Source organism: Bufo bufo, chromosome 11 (assembly GCF_905171765.1).
Source record: "Bufo bufo chromosome 11, aBufBuf1.1, whole genome shotgun sequence".
In the NCBI taxonomy this organism is placed as follows: domain Eukaryota; kingdom Metazoa; phylum Chordata; class Amphibia; order Anura; family Bufonidae; genus Bufo; species Bufo bufo.
The window spans coordinates 75,907,469-75,925,041 of NC_053399.1; the positions used below are offsets into that span (position 1 = coordinate 75,907,469).

Sequence of the window (17,573 nt, forward strand, 5' to 3'; positions counted from 1 at the left end):
CCTTCGGCGGATATTAGCTACTCACAAATGGCACCCTTACAAACTCCAGCTACTGCAGCATCTCAACGAGGATGACCCAGATCGGCGCACTGAATTTGCAGAATGGGCAAAACAAAAATTGGAACAGGACCCTCAGTTTACGCAGAAGATTTTGTTCAGTGATGAGGCAAACTTTTATGTGAATGGTGAAGTTAACAAACAAACCCACCGCTATTGGTCTGACACTAACCCACATTGGATAGATCCCTCCAAGACTGTTGGAACAAAAAAAATGTATGGTGTGGTATATGGGGTACAAAGATAGTTGGGCCATTCTTCATCAATGGAAACCTCAAGGCCACTGGATATGTGAAATTGCTACATGATGATGTGTTTCCCTCTTTATGCACTGAAGCTGGCACGTTCCCTGAGTTTTTCCAGCAAGATGGTGCACCACCACATTATGGGTGTCAGGTCCGAGCATTCCTAGATGAACAGTTTACTGGAAAGTGGATTGGTCGTCGTGGGCCAGTTGAATGCCCCCCCCCCCCCCCCCCAAGGTCTCCTGATCTGACCCCCTTAGACTTTTATCTTTGGGGTCATCTGAAGGCAATTGTCTATGCTGTGAAGATACGAGATGTACAGCACCTGAAACTACGGATACTGGAAGCCTGTGCTAGCATTTCTCCTGCGGTGTTGCTATCAGTGTGTGAAGAGTGGGAGAAGAGGGTTGCATTGACAATCCAACACAATGGGCAGCACATTGAACACATTTTATAAGTGGTCAGAAACTTGTAAATAACTTATGAAAGAATAAAGTTACGTTAAAACCAAGCACGCCATTGTTTTTCTTGTGAAATTCCCAATAAGTTTGATGTGTCACATGACCCTCTTCCTATTGAAAAAACAAAAGTTGGATTGAAAATGGCCGACTTCAAAATGGCCACTATGGTCACCACCCATCTTGAAAAGTTCCCCCCCTCACATATACTAATATGCCACAAACAGGAAGTTAATATCCCCAACCATTCCCATTTTATTAAGGTGTATCCATATAAATGGCCCACCCTGTAAAATAAAAAAATTTCCCCCACTATGGGAATTCAACTTGGGGGTCTGATCTCTTCTACAAAGCATTAGAATACAGAATTATACCTCATTCACACATCAGTGATTGTGAGCCAAAACCAGGAGTGAAGGCTACACAGATAGGGCTCATGCACACAACCGTGCTGTTTTGTGGTCCGCAAATTGCGGATCTGCAAAACAAGGAAGCTGCCCGTGTGCCTTCCGCAATTTGCAGTCATGAGCGGCCCATAGTAGAAATGCAAAACTGACAATAGGACATGCCTCATAATTTTTGCGGGGCCACTGAACAGAGCAACGGATGCGGACAGCACACAGTGCTGTCCGCATCTTTTGCGGACCCATTGAAATGAATGGTTCAGTATACTGAACCAAAATAAGTTTGTGTGCATGAGCCCATAAGGTATAAGGGAAAGATAGGCACCTGTTCTGTGTTTAGAGCCACATGTGGTTTTGGGGCAAAATCACTGAGGGAAATCACTGACCAAAAAGGCTCATGCACCTGGCCGTTCCGTGCATTGGGGGCCGCAACGAATCCAGATCCAGTCAACTTGAATGGGTCCGTGATACATCCACACCGCCAAAAAAAAAAAAAATTTTTTTTTGCGGTGTGGAGGCACAGAAAGAAACCCCACGAAAGCATTCCGTGGTGCTTCCATGCCTCTGTTCTGCACCGTCCCTCCGGTTGCAGACCCAGTCGAGTGCCTAACAGCAGTGTGCATGAGCCCAAAGACTGATTTGTGAGTGAGGCTTTACACTGACAGTGTGCCTGGAGGCTGGGCCTCTGTAGCTGGCAGTCCTTGAGGCCTGTGTAACGCCGCGTTGCAATGAATGGGCATGCAGAGAGGGAGTCCCCTCCCTCTGCAAACCCCGGACATGCAGCAAGCCATGGCATATAAGGGGTTAATACACCAGCATCAGTGTTTTCACCTATGCTGGCGAGTACAGCATGGGCCCAGCTGTGGGTAAAAGCATGGCCCCTGCTGCCGATCAAGTGGCCGCAGCTCCTGCACATGTATGGCAAGGGTCACCTATAGGTTAAAAAGGGGTTTATGCCACAACATGATAAACTGGACTTTACAAATAAAATTAAAGACAAGAAACAAAAGTAGTTGGAAGATGTTTTTCATTTTAGAAAAAAAATAAAATAAAACTCAAACTTTGTTGGTAGCATGTTAACAAGACAGTACATATTTACATTTGTTTTGATTATAAATATACATTATATACAAAACAAAAAGATATAAAAAATAGTTCAGTGCTTTTGATTCAATGTTAAATTATTGAAATAAGAGATTTCAAAAGAAAAAAAAGAACAATAGTCAGACATCGATCCCTGGGCACCTGTGGTTTTAAATCTCACTAAAAAGGAAAGAAAGTGTTGCATACAACATTTTAGTTTGCACAGCACCTGTGGATAGGCGTACAAACACCCTTACTGAATGCCAGGCCCCATGGCAGTCTAATGTGTATGGGGAGCGCCGAACAGAGGACGTCGGGGTTGAGAAGGATCAGAAGGGTATCGTTTCATCCAGTCCCTTAGTTTTCTCAGGAGATAAGCCACCGCTAGAAGTGTCTGGCCGGGGCTTTCTTCATTCGCCATTGACACCACCACATACTTGGCTGAACAGAGTGTGTATGGGAAGCCGGGACCCGGAGCTATTAATGTGTATGGCCAGCTCAAGACACCGAAGGCCAGGCCCGATTATAATATTCAGGTTGATATAGGCACAAGATGAAGGACAGGGGAAACTTTATGGTCACAGTTCAGTAGTTTTTATATTTTGCGGTTGACAATTAACCAACCCGATTTTCTGATATATTTGACAAACGCCAATTCATAGGTACAGACAATATTAATAAAATGAATTACGCATGTATATAATACATATACACATACCCAGCTGATGCTCTCAGACACAAAATTAATAATTTAAGAAAACCCTCTAGCCCTTCAACTCTGAAAACAGCCAAGAAAAATATTATATAAAGTAAAAATTAAAAACACCTTTGTATTAAGAGCAGCCTCTGACTGACATTGTAGTTTAACAGCAACCCATTCATTGAGAAAAAAAAAAAAAAACTAGAATTACGTTATTTGAATTCCTTTATGCCAATGAAGGACACAATATATAGAACCCCTTAAAACAGGGACGGGCAAAGTGCGGCTCTCCAACTGTTGTAAAACTACAACTCCCAGTCTGCCTACAGCAGGGCATGATGGGATTTGTAGTTTTACAAAAGCTGGAGAGCCGCAGTTTGCCCATCACTGCCTTAAAAGAATGCACGTAAATCAAATAACCTTACATGTACATACGTCAAGACGGACATTGGATGGCTTTATGTAAATGGGCTGTATAAAACCATGATACCAAATTATTATAGTCTCTTATGGAAAAATGAAAAAAACTCACAATTCTCAGTAGTGCAAAATGAATTATTTTAGACGTGGCCAGCTGTATTGTCATGCAATGTACGGCTGCCCAGCTGCTGGTTGAAGACTAGAACAGATTCTAAGACAGTGCTGTATTTACTAGAAAAAGGATGGATGATGGCGTCCACGTTCTCTTCATTGCGTCTTTCCCAATGCCTTGGTTGCACGAAGAGTTACTAAGAAAATCATAGCTTAATACTGGTCAGGTTATATAGAAAAGCAGTGATTAGCCGATACAAAAATCTCTTGGGACACTTTTAGGCACTTCTAAACTTAAATTAGGACAACACCAGGACCTTGATAGAACGAGCATCATTCTGCATAGCAAACGAATCCCATCCACTGTCGGAATGTGTAGTCTAAGGCATGAATTGATGATAGCGTTCGCTGTCAGCACCTCACATTTGCAACTTTACACAGAGACAGAATGCGAGGCTTCAAAAGGACACTTTTAGAAACTACCTTGTATTGATAAAGTCTCTTCCTCCTCCTCCAGTTTTGTTACATTCAGTCGATCAAACGCCTCGACACTAGAGCTAGTGATCAAAGTCTATTGCATCTCTAGCAAAGCCACAATCTATCCCTGCAACTCAGATTTGATCTTACAACAGCAGCAAGTTCCGTCTGAGCTCAGAAATCCCCTCCAGTCGTGCATTGTAAACATAGGTGCACGGCATGCCTTCCGTTTGTGGCTCTTGAGAGAACATTACACTTCTGGGTGCTTGGCTTTAGCGTTACACCTGCAGGAGGGGGAAAAAAATGGGTTGATATGTGGTCAGTATAAGACGGCAAAGTGTTGGGTAATACTGTAATTAGGGTTCAGATTGCTGGAGCCGAACCAGATTCTTTTACAAACTACCTTAATCTGGGCTCCGTCCTACTGTAAAATGTATGGCCTCTGGGGAAGCATTTTCAAAGTTTCAGCAAATATCGCGAGACTTACTTGGTCTTGCCTCTATCACGTCCGTTTATAAGCAGATTACTGTACCAAAATACGAAGTTGAATTCTGCTTCCTTATGGAGGCAGGAAGCGGAGTCCAGCTTACTATCTTGATACAGTAATTTATGCAAATAAATTAACCGACACGCGATAGAGGCGAGAGAAAAGTAAGTCTCCTGATATTTGCCGAGACTTTGGAAAGACCTCCGTGGAGGCCATACATTTTACAGTAGTATTGAGCCGATATCTGGTTTGGATTGCGCATTTGCTCAACCCTAAGGCCTCCTGCACACGGCCGTTTTTTTTCCCCCGTTTACTGGCCGTTTTTTGCGTTCCGTATACGGAACCATTCATTTCAATGGTTCCGCAAAAAAAACCAGAATGTACTCCGTATGCATTCAGTTTCCGTTCTAACATAGAACATGTCCTATTATTGCCCGCAAATCACGTTCCGTGGCTCCATTCAAGTCAATGGGTCCGCAAAAAAAACTGAACACATACGGAAATGCATCTGTATGTCTTCCGTTTCAGTTCCTGTTTTTTGCTGAACCATCTATTGAAAAAGGTTATGCCCAGCCCGATTTATATCTATGCAATTACTGTATATGCCATACGGAAAAACAGAAACAAAAAACAGAACGGATCCGTGAAAAACGGACCGCAAAACACTGAAAAAGCCATACAGTCGTGTGCAATAGGCCTAATTGTAAGGTTACCAAAATGACAAATACTGCTGGTACAGAATGTTTACACTGCTAACTCATTGGAAATTCAGTGCAATAATCTATTTCAGCAGGGTAATGGTTAATAGTAAATGGTTGTGGCTATTGTCAGCAGTGGGTAGACTCTGGATCCATGGAAAGGCTATATATTACAATCTAAGAGCAACATCTGTGGCGGTAGGAAGAGGATCAGCCTCCTGAAATGCTAGCTTGCATGCACTGGGCGATGTTCTTACCTCTGTAGCTATTACACATTCATTACGTTCCTCTGCTATCACATAAATGGACTGGTACATGGAGTCTCGTGGGGAACATATAGTGGATATTCTGCACTGTGGCTTTTCACTGCATAATAAAAAAAACACACATGAGCATCGAGGAAAGGCTGGTCTGACGTTCAGCACAATTTGTTGTCAATCACGGTTATATTCACATGCAATGTCTGCAAACATTAATCTGCATAAGGCCTTGTTCACATGTCAGTAAATCATGGAGGTGTGAGCGCCCTCCACAGACAGCACACCCATCCATTGATTTCAGTGGGCACATTCAGACATCCACTGGAAGGAAGCATGCGCCAAGTCTATGGGTGTGTGAAAGCCACGGGCAGCACATGGAGACGCTCAGCAGGATACAGCTGGGTGCAAATAGGCTGCCCACCTTTTTCCATGCATGTGAGAAATAGGTGCCACGGTCAAAATGGATGAAAAACAAATGCAAGACAGGATATTATCACACATGATTAACGGATGGACCATATTTTTTACAGACAGTGTGCGAGTAAGGGTGCATTCACACGTCAGTATTTTTACCTTTCCAGATAAACGTTCCTGTTTTTTGCGGATCCGAAAATCTGGATGACATGAGGGTGCTTTTAGCATGTCATCCGATTTTTTGACGGATCCATTGACTAGAATGGGATGACGGAACGCAAAATCAGACAAATAGTAGGACAGGGTATATTTTTTTTCCAGGATCCGAATAACGGAACGGAATCACAGAATCGCAGAGCACCATGAGTGCTCTCCGATTTGCGGATTCCATTGAAAATGAATGGATCCGCATAACGTTCCGTTTTTAATCGGAACGGATGCGGAACGCCAAAACGGACGTGTGAATGGACCCTAAGGCTGAATTCACATCAGCGTTTCCATTATAGAAGAATGGAAAGGACGGATTCAGCACATAATAGACCCTACGGACTATAATGGGGTCAGTTATGAAGATTTTTGAAGCAGAGACAAAAGTCCTGCAGACTAAGGCCTGTTCTGGTCACTAAAGCATTTGCAGCTATAGGAATTTCTACAACAAAAATGGCACTTAGAAGTTTACAGACAGTATTACCTGAACCCAGTCCAGTATAGTATCTAACACACACACGTACAGAGCAGGAGGCAAACATGCGGGCATCATGTGCCGCCATCTTCTCTCTACTGCTCATTCTTCAAAGGGGCTAAACATTAGAATACCACTGATGGCTTCCTAAGAACGGGTGCACCTGCCTCCGTTCAATGACTGCTCTGCCTTTACTAACCTTTAAGAACATGCAGAACAGAAAAGATGGCGGCCCAAGATCCCTGCACGTAGCAGGGTAGTGGGATTTATTAGGTAGTCTAAGTGACTCCTTCATATAGGAAAACTAAGAAAATATGACAATTGAAACATTGCACACAGTATATCACCAACACAGCAGACATCTTTTGTTTAAAGACTGATTTAGACGGCCAGATATTCAGGAAAAATAAAAAATACTTCCGTCAGGAACGAATGTTCGCAAATCTGCAAAGGTACAGCCGATCACCGATGAACAAGCATTGGGTGATCGGCTGCACCTTTGTGCAGGCACCTAAAGTATCGCTTCTGGGCAGCAGATCGTCCCGTCTAAACAGCGATCTGCTGCCCAGAAACAATCATAGCGATTCCTGGTCCTCATACTGTGGAGGTGATCGCTTCCCCTCCACTGAGCGAGACCCGACACTTCCTTCCCAACAACCCGCTGCCCATGTTAGTCCACCATAAGAGACCATACACTGCTCCCAGTTTCAAGTGTCATTATGAAATGCAATCTACAGAACAAGCGGTTACAACCATCTATTAACCATGGGATTTTTAGTAATGGCGCTGTAGTTATCCATTTTAAACCTCATAAATCAGGTTGATGGAGTCTGAAACTTACAACAAATATGAAGCTAGGAAGAAATGCATTGAACTAAATGGATTTGACCTTTTAACTATGGATATTGCATTATGGCAGTAAAAAAACGAAAGACTGGCAACAGCCATCATGACAGAACATCTGGTATTTCCAGCACAAAGTCCCTGTACATACACACATAGGGCCCCATCACCATATACTGTGCTAGAATGTTGTGGTGCCATTTGGAGCATTTCATTTTAGACTGTAGGATAACCTACCGTGCCCCGTGTACCAAGAGGACATGGCTTAACGGGAAAGGGGCATCACAAATTCTGCCAGAGAAAGCCAACCAGTAGGTGGTATAAAGGCAAGACTAGACCGTTTATAGGTGTACCAGATTTATCATCCATCATGTTATTAGACGTCCTGTCTAACGCTGCAGTGATTGAGCGCACAATTGTCGGGAAGGAGGCGACGCTCTAGATTTACATGCAGCAATCACCTCCACAGTATGAGGATGAAGGATGGCTATTGCGATCACTCGTCCTCATACAGATGCCCTATTTTTGGACAGGTTGACAGTCATCTGCTGCCCAGAAACGATAGATTAGGTGTCTGCATGAATGACCGTTTCACCCGATGAATGAGCATTTTGCTTGTTGATCCGTGGCACCTTTACACGGACAGATTATTGGGAATGAGCATTCGTCCCCGATAATCTGACCAACATCGGGCAGTGTAACCCCACCTTAAGCCTACACGGTCATTGTCTTACCTGTGCAGACGAAGAGGGAACTTCTCCTCTTCTAAGCATTTTTCACTATTGTGGAACTTGTCTGCTTTTCCTATTCCATTCATGACACCACCAATAAGTCCATTAGCTAGGTTGTAGTCTAATGGGTGGTTCTTTAGCTTGTAATTGGATTTCTCTAGCCCACAGTCCACCTCCAGTTCCTTCTTTTTGTTTATATTTTTAAGCTGTGACGCTGGTATCAAGTTGTCTTTTTGGAAATCTGATAAATTATTCATAGTCTTTGTGTCCTGCATTGGCTTCTGGCGGAAATGTCTTACAACAATAAAGATCATACATAATAAGATTAAGAGGCCCACCATGCCCGCGCCCATGAAGACAGCAAGCCAAGGAAAGTCCCAGTCTTTAGGACGGTCAACTGGAATCTCGCACTGGCTTCCCATGAAACCAAGAGGACAAACACAAACCGTGCTTTTTTCGTTAGGCACAAAGTGGCATGATCCTCCATTCTTACATGGACTGGCAGCACATTCATCTCTGGTTTTTGTATCACAAGTCCTCCCAGTAAAGCCTGTAGGACAAATACATCCATAGTCGCCATGATTGTCATAGCAGGTCCCTCCATTGGAGCATGGGTTCTTTGCACACACGTTCATATTCATTGCGCACGTTGGGCCTGTATATCCGGTGCGGCAGCGGCACAACTGCTTGTAATTGAAGATATAGCACTGACCTCCTGCAAGGAGAAACATACATATTACAAACAGGTTTACCTGTGTACTGGAAACTACGGGGCAGGGTTTCTATTGTCTAACCAGAAGACAAACTGTCTCTGTACAGTATTAGAATGTATTGGCTCCGATGAGCCGAAGTCAATTTCTCGTGACGTTGCGCATTACTTTGTTGCACAGACTCCGACTCATCGGAGCCCATACATTCTAATACTGTATGGAGACGGATCTCTTTACAGCATTATTCTGAAGTTTTGAACGAAGAGTCTTCGAATGTAGCATCCGAACCTCGCTTTGCTCATCACTAATTATGATATAAAAGAGCAACTCTAACACTTTTAAAGAGGACATGCAAGCTCTCCTGACATGTCTGTTTTAGTAACTACATGCAACAGTTCTGGAGCATCTATTCTTTTGACTATGTTGTGCCATTCCTCTATTATTCCTTATAGAAGTTTACAAATAAATTGCCAGCAGTCTGCAGTAAAGGTACTGCTGGGTGTTACCAGTAACGGGTGTGTCTGACTCCAGTGCTTCTGGTGTCAGACTGTGCAGGGAATAGCCCAATATAATTTTAAGCATGTGTGATATATATCACAATATATTCTATATTTGGGGGGGGGGGGGGGGGGTTAAACTTTTTATTTAATAACCATTAGCCTCCTTAAGGGCTAGAACCCTTGTCCTATTCACCCTAATAGAGCTCTATCAGGGTGAATAGGACTTCACACTCTCTGCTGCCCTGTGCATAGTACACACAGCACCAGGGAGCAGACTATGGCAGCCAGGGCTTCGGAAGCGTCCTGGCTGCCATAGTAACCGATCGGAGCGCCCCTGGGGCCACTGCCACCAATGATTTAATTGTGTGGATACTTCGAAGAGGGGGGAGTAGAAGGGAGGGGCTGTGGCCACTGCGCCAATGAATATAGTTAATATGCCCGAATACAAACTTAGCCTGCATGTGTCGGCCATATACCATACCTGGCCTCTATTACTGCACGCCGTGATCCGCCGCAATTAACCCCTCAGGACCTGCGGCAGATCACGGTGCGCAGTAATAGAGGCCGAGTATGGGATATGGCCGGCATATGCAGGCTACGTTTGTATTCAGTCCCTCCCCTCCTCCTCTCTGTTCTCATTGGTGGCGCAGTGGCCAGTCCCTCCCCTCCTCCTCCGCTCTGTTCTCATTGGTGGTCAGCAGCAGCCGCACACAGTGGGGAGGGAGAGACTCCCTCCTTCTCCACTGTGCCAGCTCAGGATAACATGGTGAATTCCGAGAGTAGCGCATGCCATGTTCTACTGCGATCTGGTGATATGGCAATAAACAAAATCTCTATAGTTGGCCAGATTTATATTGTTTATATGGCATATCGTCTATATCGCCCACCCCTACAGGGACACACCCCCAACTGGTAACACCCATCTGTACCTTTAGGCCCCTTTCACCCGGGCGAGTATTCCGTGCGGATGCGATGCGTGAGTTGAACGCATTGCACCCGCACTGAATCCTGACCCATTCATTTCTATGAGGCTGTTCAGATGAGCGATGATTTTCACGCATCACTTGTGCGTTGCGCGAAAATCGCAGCATGCTCTATATTCTGTGTTTCTCACGCAACGCAGGCCCCATAGAAGTGAATGGGGTTGCGTGAAAATCGCAAGCATCCGCAAGCAAGTGCGGATGCGGTGCGATTTTCACGCATGGTTGCTAGGTGACAGTCTATTCACTGTATTATTTTCCCTTATAAACATGGTTAAGGGAAAATAGCATTCTGAATACAGAATGCTTAGTAGGTGTTCAATTGAGGGTTAAAAAAAAAAAAAATTAACTCACCTTCTCCTCTTGTTCGCGTAGTTCCCGGTCTCTTTACTTCTTAAAAGATGAAAATACCGGCTAGGACCTGTGGTGACGTCAGATCACATGCTCCAATCACATGGTCCATCACCACGGTGATGTACCATGTGATCTGACGTCACCAAAGGTCCTTTAGCCCACAGCTCATCATTAAAGTAGTAAAGGAGAGATCGGGAACTACGCGAACAAGAGAAGGTGAGTTAATTATTTTTTTTTTAACCCTCAATTGATCACCTACTAAGCATTCTGTATTCAGAATGCTATTTTCCCTTAACCATGTTATAAGGGAAAATAATAACATCTACAGAACACCGATCCCAAGCCCGAACTTCTGTGAAAAAAGTTCAGGTTTGGGTACCAAACATGCGTGATTTTTCTCACGCGAGTGCAAAACGCGTTACAAATGTTTTGCACTCGCGCGGAAAAGTTGCGGGTGTTCCCGCAACGCACCCGCACATTTTCCCGCAACGCCCGTGTGAAAGAGGCCTTACTGCAAACTGCTGACAATTCATTCAAAAACCTCTAGTAGAAATAAAGGAATGGCACAACATAGAGTCTTAAGAATAGATGCTCCAGAATTGTTGCTACAACTGACATGTCAGGATGAGATGTGAGAGGTCCTCTTTAGTGTATGATGCCGAATATATCTTATGTGATCTGATCCTCACAACAGAGTTTACTGTAGCAGGTAAAGAGGAAGTTGTGGAAATAGAATTAAAGCCATTGTAATGCAACAACCTGGCCTGCAGGTCCATACGGATCAGCTTGTAGATCAGCTAAATATCACACTGATACATAATCAGATCAGTTAGAAATGTGGCCGCCACACAATAAGAGGTGAAGACTGAATGTGAACTAGTTACTGAATACATACCATTCAGACAAGGATTGCTGATACATCGATCCACCTTCTTTTCACAGTTGGAACCAGTATACCCCAGTGGGCACTGACATGCATAGCTGGCACCCATTTCCCGTTCTCTACATGTACCGCCATTAAAGCACGGAGAGTCGGCACAATTTAATACACTGTGTTCACAGTGGGTTCCGAAATATCCTTGAGGACATTCACAGACATAACCGCTCTCCCCATCCTAAGAGCAAGACACAGGAATAAGGATTTTATGCATTTTATGTACGTGAAGAAGCAGCTGGCAACCATCAGGACATACAGTGCAAGGTTTGCTATGGATCACAGTGTACAATACAGCTCCGACAGTATAAACAGAAAAGCTATCCCATGCCAGATTTACCCATACACGACACATGCAAAGTGTTGATAGTGCAAACAAAAACACAAGAATTTCTAGTTTAAACACGCTGACAATATAGTGCCAAATAAGCGGGCGAGGGAGAGTGCAAGGACAATAACCTCTGTATATTTACATACAGCATAAAGAGAATTAAATGTGCTCCTAGCCACCTGGATGCTAGCATGTACAAGTTGTGGCTGAAGGCAGGACTGATAGTGTATTGCACTTTGTAGTGCCACGTTTTAGGTGTGTAATCGCTAAAAGTCACCTGACTTTATAAGACGAGGGCTCAAAGGTCACATTCCCGAAACTAATCGGGGTGTACGCTCGACCACTAAGCTTAACCGTGTCCCCTAATCCCAAATCTATTATATAACTTGGAATTTAAAACGGATGGTCCTACTCATCACCCGTTTTGATGGTGTCAATTGTAATTAATTGGACGACCATTTACATTTTCGAAGGTTTTCACCATTTCTTACCGTGCAGCTGCCACCATTTCGACAAGGATTGCTGTCGCATTCATTGATCTTCTCTTCACAGTTCACTCCGGTATATCCAGATCGGCAAGAGCATGTGTAACTCCCCTGGCCAGTGTTCATACAAGTGGCTCCATTTTTGCAGGGTTTATGGTGAGTGCAGTAGTTTAGATCTGCAATAAACATAATGATTGTAAACTACTCTGATGCTCATTAAATGCACATCCTCATTGTATACATGTGCTTACAAAACATGAGCAAAAAGGCGAGGCCAATAAACCAGCACAAATCTAATCTACGATCCAGGTTATAACCGATGACCTATCAGAGAATAAGTAATCAGTATTTGATTGGTGGGGGTCTGACACCCAGGACCCCTGCCGATCAGCAGTTTAAAAAGGCACCAGCGCCCCTGTGAGTGTTTCACTTCTATGGGGCTGAGCTGCTCCTAGGCCACGTGACTGATGAACGCATTGTCATATGCCCACGTCGCTACTGCATGCACCGCTGCCTTCACGAACAGCTGATCAGCGGGGGTCCTGGGTGTGGGACCCCCACCAATCAGATACTGATGCCCTATCCTGAAGATGGGTCATCAGTTATAAAAAGTCTTAGAAAACCTTTTAAAGGGGTATTCCCATCTTAGACAATGGGGGCATATCGCTAGGATATGCCCCCATTGTCTGATAGCGGTGGGACCCACAACTATATCGAGAATGGAGCAGGGAGCGCTGTGGTTGGAGGACTCCAGATTTCCTGGGGTGCGGCCACCAAGCACTAATCCCCACCTGCGCAGCCCATGCTCCTATTCATTTCTATGGGGCAGACGGCAATAGCAGAGCCAGTGCTCTGCTATTTTCGGCGGCCCCATAGAAATGAATCGAGGGCGGCTGCGCATGCGCAGTGCGCTCTCCTTCACTTTCGGGGTGGGACCTGCACCTATAAGACAATAGGGGCATATCCTAGAGATATGCCCCCATTGTCTGAAATGAGAAAACCCCTTTAAGGAGGAATATTCATGGAATATTGGTTACACATACTCACCCTGATCGCAGAAAAGGCCTCCCCAGCCTTCATCACAAATACACTGCCATGGAATCTGGCATGTTCCATGTCTACATCCATTATGAGGAATGCACTCATTGCAGTAACGGCCTTGCCAACCAGGACGGCAACTGAAAATATAAATTTGGAACTTCAGATTAACCCATGGGTCAATAATAAAAAGCACAGTAAATAAAGCAATTCTCAGTGACCCGCTGAGTCCCTGCTAAATGAATGCAGCGATGGTAAATCAAGTGGATAAAGGGGTATTCCAGACCCATAATCACCTAATATTAGAAGCTGGAACCCTTTCAACCCTCCATTACCAACTCCCTTGAAGAAAATTGTTGCAAAAAAATATTTATATATATATATATATAAAAAAAAAAAAAAAAAAAAAACACATCTGGTTATTATTTTAGGTCTTTTAAAAGTGGACATAATTAACTAAGTTGAAGGTGACCTGTAACCTACTTGTATTCCCCATGCAATAGTAGAGTGTTACCAGTTGGGGGCTGCACGGATTTGATAGACTGTGCAGGGGATAACCCCCCCCCCCCAAACTGGTAACACCCAGCTGGACCTTCATTGCAAACTGTCAGTAGTTTATTTATAACTTCTAGAAGTAATAATAAAGGAACGGCAGAACATAGAGCCATAAGAATTTTTAAAAGGCACAACCTAACTTCAGTACGGGGGCAACATACAAAAAAAGTGGAGTAACAACTCAAGTCAAAAGTGGTATGGTTAACGAAGTCCACCGTTTGATAAGTTTGGCACAAGTTACATCAATGTGGATGTACATTATATGAAAAAAAAAAAAAAAAGGAAATCTATACTAGTATAATACTCACGAGCATTCCCCTGGGCTGTTGCAGAAACCATTTTGCTCGCTGCACCCATCCAGGCATATTGCTGTGGAAACATACCATATTGCCCAATGTTAGTGTTTGTTCTAACAAAGATTAACAACTCGCTAGGACGTCATACATCATAAAACAATGCGGAAGTGATATCAGCTTGTGCACAGAGGGATGTACCAGGGCCGACGACACCTGTACGGCCCATTACAGACTGGAAGCTTCAGGCAGTGCAATCTATCCAATGGAGCAGGGATTGGCCACCATCGGCACTCCGGCCGTGGTGAAACTACAACTCCCAGCATGCTCCATTCACTTCTGTGGGAGCTCAGAGAACAGCCAAGCAAGTGTGCCTGATGGGAGCTGTAGTTTCACAACTTCCAGGAGTGCCAGAGGTTGCCGACCCCTGATAGATTACATCTGAAGTGTGGAAAGTTACTATGATGAAAAGGAGGGGATTTATTGTTGCCTTTTTTAATTTTTCCTCCACTAAGCCACGCCTCGCATCCCACCCATTGCCTTGGGCCCGAGGGGGGTCATTGTGAGCTGCGCCCTTTAAGTATTAGCATATAAATCCTCTGTACCAAATAATGGAGTGGAGGTTATATACACAGACATACACCATACAGATGGTTTAGTAAATGTATTAATGCACATTTATATCCCAGGTCAGAGAGGGACATTTAAAGGGGTTGTGTCACTTCATCAAGTGGCGAAAGTTAATACAAGGCACTTACTAATGTATTGTTATTACCCATATTGCTTCTTTCGTTTTTCCAAACTGCTCGTTTCCATGGTTACGACCACCCTGCAACGCATCATTGGTGGTCATGCTTCTACACTATAGGGAAAAGCACTGGCTGCCCTCGTGGCCAGGACCACGGAAGCTCGCTTAGGCCAAGCCCGACCACTGCTGCAGGGTGGTCATAACCATGGAAACAGGCAGTGTATAATGAGATGGAAAGATGTATCCAGCCAGCATAGGAGGCAATATGGACAGTCACAATGCATTAGTAAGTGCCTTGTATTAACTGGGATTTGCTGAGGTGAGACAACCCCTTTAAGGGACTGAGGTCAAGGAGATGGACCCTTGGGAGGCATGTAAGAGTGCTGCCGCTAGGACCTGTGAACCAGCAGGACACTTAGACAGGACGCAGCCCCAATCTGCTAGCTGACAGGAGCCGCCGTGTGACAGGGATTTGCCCGCTTTAATGGCTGGCTGCCTCCCTGAGGTAACAGCTGCGGCTCCCGCCCTCCTCCTCCTCCTCACTACAGCTGTTCTCTCCGCTCAGCCCCCCGGAGCTAAAGCCAAGGATAACAGCGCGTGCCGCCCGAGCCTGCGACATTACACTTGACCCCGGAGCGACAGAAGCGCGCCGCCCGCCCGCCGCCGCTCGTACAGGCAGACTGGTGTGAGCCGGCGTGCGGCCCGTACTGCAGCACCTCCACAGCCGGATTCGTCCAATCAGCAGGCCGCTTTCATCTAGTCACATGCCGCCACCAAAGAGAGCAGCGATCTGATTGGCTCACCGTCGTCACACTGAACGCCGCAGAAGCACAGGCGTGTGCAGTACATATGTGACGCCATGTCATATTTCCCACTACAGCCTTCCAACAGGGAAGAGACCAAAAGCAGGTCAAAGCCCACACAAAACTAATGTGGTGTGCGAAATACGAAAAATAAGTTAAAGGGGTTCTCCAGCCTACAGATAGTGGTGACCTTTTCTCCATAAAAGGGGTCTGGCTCCCCCACATCACTGCAGTAATGGTACAAGGAGTCCCTTTCTCCATTTTCATACTGCCCCTCATTCCTCCGCCGTCAGTGCTCAGAGCTGCACCGAAATACACTGCCAGGACTGCTGCGCACCCACAGGAGTCCTCTCCATTAGGATAGCACAGCAGTCCAGTAGGAGAATAAAAGAGAGCTCTGGACTAGTCAGGGGGACTCTCCACTTGAATGACAGCGGAGCTGCAGTACCCCATTATGTCCACCACACAGTGTATGGCGCCGTCTACTGTATAATACCCAGCGCCGCAGCAGCCTGAAACCACTGAGCAGTGGGGACGCTGGACGCCCTCCGATTTTATTTTGATGATCTGGAGGATCGGACATCAATATCGGTCTTCCTGATTGACCAGAGGACCCCTTTAATACTTTCGATTTTTTATAATCACTCCCTGCATCAAAAGACCTGAACCAAACCTGTACAGGCCAATATACCATAAAGGTGGCCCTCCAACGTGAGCAGAGATACGTACGGCCAGCGTGAAGTCCGTCTGGTGTATTACAGGGACCAGCAACCTCCGGCGCTCCAGCTGTGGTGAAACTACAACTCCCAAAATCCTTCTGTCGCAGTTACAAGAACAGCAGAGCATATTTTTCCATGCTGGGAGTTGTGGTTTCACAGCAGCTGGACTGCCGGGGGTTGCCGATCCCTTGGTCTGAACCTGGATGGGGCCGTGTGGTCCTGTCTGTGGACAGCTATAGTCAGCCATGTCAGTCAGCTCTCTGCCGTGTAAATTAAAATGCCCCGCGCGTCCGCTTCCTGTTTGTGCCCCGCAATTACGTGTCAGAGACCAGAACCATGACGCCCTGGAATGCTTTACGTACAACAGGACAATGCTGGAGTCTCAAGAAGTTGTTGTTTAGATTTTTTTTTTTTTTTTTACGGTTTTCCGCTTGTTGTTGCAAAACAGCACAAGAACATGGCGCATGGCCAGAGTGACAGGAATCCGGCGACTAAGGCTCCATTCACACGTCCGCAATTTTGCGGACCCATTCATTTTCTATGGGGACGGAATGGATGCGGACAGCGGCCCCGAACTTCGGGTCCGCAGCTCCGCAAAAGATATAACACTTCCTATTCTTGTCCGCAGCTTGCGGACAAGAATAGGCATTTCTATAGGGGTGCCGGGCGGGTGTGTTGAGGATCCGCAACACACCACGGACGTGTGAATGGAGCCTAAGGGGTTAAAGGGCTATAACTGCCTAGGAGCCGAGTGCACGGCTTTCTGACAGCGTCGCGCACCAACCCCTTGATGACGACTTCCACAAGCAAAGTGCAGACTACAAGGGTTCCAGTAACCCGCCGGCACGCAGCGCGAGGAAGGCTCCCGCAGGGCTTTCCCGGATTGCTTCACCCACAACCATCCCTCTGTTATGACAGAAACATGTTTGTCGCAAACCAAAGCCTCAGCATAATCTGAGCTCGGCATCCTGAAGACAAGACGTCCACTGAGACATCCCAGCACTTACAGGAAACACAAGGGGGCCAAGATCTAGCACCAAGAACAGATCTGAA

At 45.4% G+C, this 17,573-nt stretch overlaps 1 protein-coding gene across 2 annotated transcripts in view; it reads right to left on the reverse strand.

The window, feature by feature from the left end:
* Window positions 1-2,182: 2,182 nt before the first annotated feature.
* DLL4 (delta like canonical Notch ligand 4) overlaps window positions 2,183-17,573 on the reverse strand; it is a 32,769-nt gene continuing 17,378 nt past the window's right edge. For both annotated transcript variants that reach the window (XM_040411700.1, XM_040411699.1), the window contains 7 exons: window positions 14,266-14,326; window positions 13,412-13,542; window positions 12,371-12,540; window positions 11,510-11,729; window positions 8,074-8,785; window positions 5,398-5,506; window positions 2,183-4,239 (listed from right to left, as the gene is read on the reverse strand). In XM_040411700.1, coding sequence (XP_040267634.1) covers window positions 4,234-4,239; window positions 5,398-5,506; window positions 8,074-8,785; window positions 11,510-11,729; window positions 12,371-12,540; window positions 13,412-13,542; window positions 14,266-14,326 — 1,409 coding nt within the window. In that variant the 3' untranslated portion in view covers window positions 2,183-4,233. The remainder of the gene's footprint in view (window positions 4,240-5,397; window positions 5,507-8,073; window positions 8,786-11,509; window positions 11,730-12,370; window positions 12,541-13,411; window positions 13,543-14,265; window positions 14,327-17,573) is intronic.